At 36.6% G+C, this 5459-nt stretch overlaps 1 protein-coding gene across 2 annotated transcripts in view; it reads left to right on the top strand.

Annotated features, from left to right (window-relative positions):
- LOC122058204 (ribose-phosphate pyrophosphokinase 1) overlaps positions 1-2228 on the top strand; it is a 23556-nt gene extending 21328 nt beyond the window's left edge. Inside the window, exons 6-7 of one of the 2 annotated variants that reach the window (XM_042620762.1) lie at positions 1175-1334; positions 1815-2228. In XM_042620762.1, the coding sequence (XP_042476696.1) occupies positions 1175-1334; positions 1815-1853 (199 nt within the window). In that variant the 3' untranslated portion in view covers positions 1854-2228. Of the gene's footprint in view, positions 1-1174 lie in introns of both variants that reach the window. The other variant, XM_042620763.1, reaches the window with a different exon arrangement.
- The last annotated feature ends 3231 nt before the right edge of the window (positions 2229-5459 follow it).

Genomic DNA, 5459 nt, shown 5'->3' with positions numbered 1-5459 from the left:
GCCTTTTTTTTTTTTTTTTACCGAAACGAAACTGCATGCAAACATGAAAGAGACAATTTCAGTCATCTCGTTGAAATTTTGTTCATTTCATTTCGCTCATGTCGCTAATTTTGGCCATTAGTCCCCTAAAATGGCCAAGCAAAACTCATGGAAATCTACATTGTTTCGGCAAAATTTCAGTATTTAAAACCACCAAAACACCAAAATGAAACTAGTTCTTGAACCTTGAGTGCAACGCGCTGCACTTATTTATGCCAAATATCATTTAAGCAAGATATTATTCATAAAGAAGCATATACCCCCCATTTGGATCCAATAAAAATAGTTTGAAAATCAAAATTAAAAAAAGACGAAGTCAACCAATCCAAGAACAAAGACTGAATTTTTTTGTTTTAGTGATGATTTTTAACCTTCAAATGCTTGGGTTTTTCTTAGTTCTGAAAATTTCATATATCTTATATTGGTTAAACATTGCTAAAAATCTAAAGTGGTAAAATAATATATATATATATATATATTTTTTTTTTATGTCAATATTATTTGCATTCAGTCAATTTTAACAACATTCATACATTTTAAAATAAGTTTGGCCAGAACATAACTTTGTCATTACAACTTAGATTTAAGTAATTTTAGACTTATTGGAAAGCTGGTTTTGTGCTCTACCTAAGACAAAAAGTCTCATGTAAAAATAAAGTCATTAGACCATTCAAACTTATTAGAGAAGACGAAAATTTCTCTAAATGTTGATTTTTTATGTGGCTTAGTATTGATTTTTGATGATAGAGTATATGTAGCATACTAAATAATGTTAGAATACAGGGGAAATAAAAAAAAATAACACTTTGGTGCCTTGGTTGCCTAAGTGCTTAGCACCCCTTCACTGCCTTGGGTCGCCTTCTCGCTGTGACAACTATGCTCAATCTACTCACCCTCTACAATGGAGCTAATGTTCAATTCTCTTCCCCTGCATGTACATATAAATGGGAAGGTTAACTAATTGTCTTTTACAAATCCATAATGTCAGGCTACAGAGGAGTGCCTCGAAACTGGATTAACATTTCTTTGAGATGCTGGGGTTTTAATGCAATTATTTTACCATCAAGTTTAATGCAATTTAATATAATGTCCTTGCATCAATTTACTGTTTTCTTGTGATTCTTTTCACTGGCAGCCCTCCTGCTATCGAGAGGTTATCAAGTGGCCTGTTTCAAGAGGTGATCATTACAAATACCATTCCAGTGACGGAGAAGAATTACTTCCCACAGCTCACAATTTTATCTGTAGCAAACCTATTGGGCGAGACCATTTGGCGTGTTCATGATGACTGCTCTGTGAGTAGTATTTTTCAGTAAATTGGGTTATTAAGAAAATGGGATTACTTCTTTAATCCAGATATGGATTGTTCTATAACTTTCGTGTTCCTTCTGTCCATCTTTTTTCATTCTTACCCAGCCCCCCAAAAAAAAAAACCTTTTTGCTGCTTCTCTCCTTTCTTCATCTCGTCTCTCTCTCTCTCTCAAACATTACTTCTTTCTACCTATAGTATCCCTGATCATATTGACTTGGGTCTACCTATCACCGAGAAAATACTTGAATCACTGAACTTGGTTCTGTTCCCTTAATCCATTTATAGAGATTAGGTTCTACAACCAGTCGAATTGATACCAAAAGTTTTGACTTCTATCTGCTTTTCTCTGAGAATCTTAATCAGACTGATCAAGCTCTTCTTTACTTGATTTTAATCAATCAATTTGTAAATCAGTTTCAGTGGGAATAGCTTCATGTTGGACTTTTTTCTAACTGATTGTCAGGGTACCTTTGAACCCTTTACAAGCCTGGGCATTGATTGAAACAAAATCTCAATGGTGGTGTACACTCCTTCCCAGCTCTCACTGCCACCGGCCCACCAGTAAATTACTTTATTGGAAACATGATTGTCAATAGGTTGTCAAATTTCTATGCAACGATTCCTTTGCTATTCTTTCTCAAAGTCTGTACAACTTGGGGTTAAGTGGGGAGCTCTCTGACTGTTAGGTACATTAGGTATCCTTCTCTATTCTGGAAATTCCCATTTCCCCAAAGCTATAATAGATAACACATCGTTTTCAATGTTGATTGATTGATGGAAATTTCTATATGCTTGAAGTGTGCTTTGCTATTATAGACTGCAGAAGATGTAACTATAAATTTTGAATTATTTGTACTTCTGAAAGTACCTTTCATCATATGCCTATATCTATTAATTTGCCAAGAGAATGTGAGAGATCAGATGCCTAGCACAAATCGTCCAATTGAGTTGATTTTTATTCACTATTGCATCTCTTATGGAAGATCAGTTTAGTGATGTGTTTTCCCCTTTGTAAACAAAGATGTGTTAGGGCGAATTGGGATTGTGTGGATGGGCGCACGGCCCCAGGTTCAATTCCTCATTTGTGTATCTACGATTTAAGTGGAGACCGTGGCGATGGATTGTTGCGTTAGTCTCCCCAAGGATTAGTCGAGGTGTGCGTAAGCTGGCCTGGACACCTTGGTTAATAAAAAAAAAAATATATATATATATAAACAAATATGTGTTAGGGTGCAGTGCTAACTATGTTCTCCCAATCTGGATTTTCCCTCTATATGGGGAACATGGTCATGATCTGGTTAACGATATTCTTAAGGGGAACAAAATATGCAATTGAAGACAGGGATTTTTGGTTGTCGGTATACTTATTTCTTTTCTAGATAAGACTTTGGTGGGTGGAAGCTCTATTAGATGTGAATAGAAGGTTTACACATGTTGCTGGATGCTGCTTATAAATGGGTGCCATATCAATGTATACTATTTATGTTGAATCCTCCGTATCTATGCAAGTAATCAATATACACTGTTTAAATTTATGCGAAAATTGCCTAGATTTACTGGATAGGAATAAATTTTATAAAATTGTTAAATGTAAATGGATTTTTTCTACATCCATGGTGAGGGAGAATCTATTTCACTGTGGGCCATCAGGGCTGCGAAGGGGGGAAGGGGGATTTTGGACTGTTGGATTGCATGTGATACTCACCACGTGGTCAAGGGGATCTTTGCATGAAATTTCAAATCTTGTGTGAAATTGTTCGCTTGGTTTCTTTCTTGTGGTTGTGCATTAGCTCCCAGTATACATGGCTCGCCTAAGGAATGCCAAAGGCCAACACAAACCATGCGTGGCCTATCTTTGTAACGTTGTTAAGTCCCTTTGTTTGATGAGATTGGTGGTTAGATGAGCTGACCAAATTTGGGAAGGGTATCCAATAGTTGTAGCCTCAAAAGGCCCCAAATGTCCAATGGCCCGTTTGGCTTCAAAATAGAAAAGGCCCTGGTATTTTAGTTGAGGTTTTAAATTTTCAAGAGTTGGGCCTATGTTTTAAGTATTGGTATGGTGTATCTTTGACTTATTTGGATTGGTGACACGTATCGTTTTAGGGGTAAAATAGTAAACAAATATGTTTTTTTAAAAAGGCAATGACAAAACCAACACCCGATTTGATCTGATCTGATCCAGATTGTATACTGATCTGAAACCGTTCCCTAAGTCCATGGGCAGGACTCGGGAGCATAGTTACTAGTGGAGGACAAATTCAGTCTTAAGGATTATCAAAGGTAAGCATTTCTCTTTTGGTAACGACGCTCCTCTTTATTGTAAAACCCTAAAACCCAAATCCTTTCCAAACTAAAACTCAACTAACTATACAAGTCTATCAAGTGAAATCCAAATAATTAGGGTTGGATGCTCATCTCCTTATCTCTTTGTTTTTAGTTGATTCGATTCACCATTAAATCGTGAACCCATCAAATCTCATACAAATCTTAAAGAAACCCTAATTAAAATGCATCAAGTCTTCACAAGAATTAAACCTAGAATCCACCAACCAAACCCCCTTCTTGAAAGAAATAAAGAAAGAGATCAATTTAAAAAAAGAAACTAAACTTTGTTACGAAAAATAAAAAAAAATTGTTTCTTCAGTTGCTATCGACAAAAATTACATTTACGATGGCCGTGATTCAACGCCTAAACGAAAGAATCAAATCAATCTGTGAATTGTAAAATCTGTAAGGGAATTAGATCGTCATCTGTGACCGATGGAGGATCACAGAAAATTGGAGAAACGGCTTCTCCTACTCTTTCGATCTTTTTTACAGTTGAGTTCATCATCACAGGCATCCAAAAATTGCTCGAAATCAGCAGGTGAGCATTTCAGCTTCATGGGTCCCTGGTTGTTGTGGTGGTCCTCTAATTCAAATTCATCAATATGTAGGTGGTATTCTTCTTCATCCCATAGCTTGTGGATCAAAGCTTTGAAGGTTGGTGTAGAGAGATACTCAACTTGAATCATGTATTTCTTCCCTTCCTTATTGTTGCCTTCAAACCCTTCTCCAACGATTACTGGTACAAACCCCTTTGGGAATTTAAGCGGCGGAAACCGCTGGTGGCGGTGGCGGTGGCGGTGGTGGTGGTGGTGAGTTTCTTCTTCTTTCTCCTCAGGCTTCTTATGTAGGCGCTCGTAGGATTCCTTTTTATGGCAGAGATAGAGCTTCTTCTTGAGACAACGAAACCCTCGTTGAAGGAACATGACTGGTAATCGGAAGAGAGAGAGAGAGAGAGAGAGAGAGAGAGAGAGAGAACGCTAAAAGCAATTACTTGTGACTTGAAAAAGAAAACCTTTGGGAGTGTTTGGAAAAGAGAGAAAGAGAGTGGCGAGGTATATATATGTAGGGGAGCGGGGGACTCGCTTTAGTGGGACGGAAGTAGATTGGGATTGAGGGTTACGTTCATAACGGTTAAGTTTCGTTGTGAGATACTCTGACGCAAACTTCTTATTTTAAATTCTAAGTGGATTAGGATTTGGAGAAGACTTGACGCCGGTTTGATAATAATTCAACAAACGTGTTTGTGGATATAGAAACGAAAAATTGGAACAAAAAGTGTTTGATAAAACTGTTTTGTTTCATTTGTTTTTAGAAATAGAAATAAAAATTTTTACCTATTTATTGTTCAAGAAATGATCCAGGCGAGATAAGTCTATTTCTAGAAATGACTCATGGTCATTCTTTCGATGGTTATTATCGACTTCTAGAAACATGACTTATCAAACATCTTCAATTCTGTTTCTGTTTATGGAAAGAAATTTATGCTTCTGCTGTTTCTTGAAATAGAAACGGCAGAAACGTTATCAAACAGGCCCTTGGTCTCATTCGTGATGTCGCAGTGGTTGTGTGGATTCTTTTTTTTTTTTTTCATGATAATTAGTGGGGCCCACACTTAGAATCTATTTTATTCTAATGTAGATGATATTATTCCCTATACCTTATGGTGTAGCATGTAGATTTCTTCTTACACTGCCTTTTAGGAAACCTTCATCTTTGGGTGTCTTGTACTTCACACATAGTCATACAAAAAAAAAAAAGTACTTGACACAGTTATTTAATT

Source organism: Macadamia integrifolia, chromosome 12 (genome assembly GCF_013358625.1).
Source record: "Macadamia integrifolia cultivar HAES 741 chromosome 12, SCU_Mint_v3, whole genome shotgun sequence".
Classification (NCBI taxonomy): Eukaryota; Viridiplantae; Streptophyta; class Magnoliopsida; order Proteales; family Proteaceae; genus Macadamia; species Macadamia integrifolia.
The sequence above is the reverse complement of the archived record's forward strand: the minus strand, read 5'-3'. Positions and strand labels throughout refer to the sequence as shown.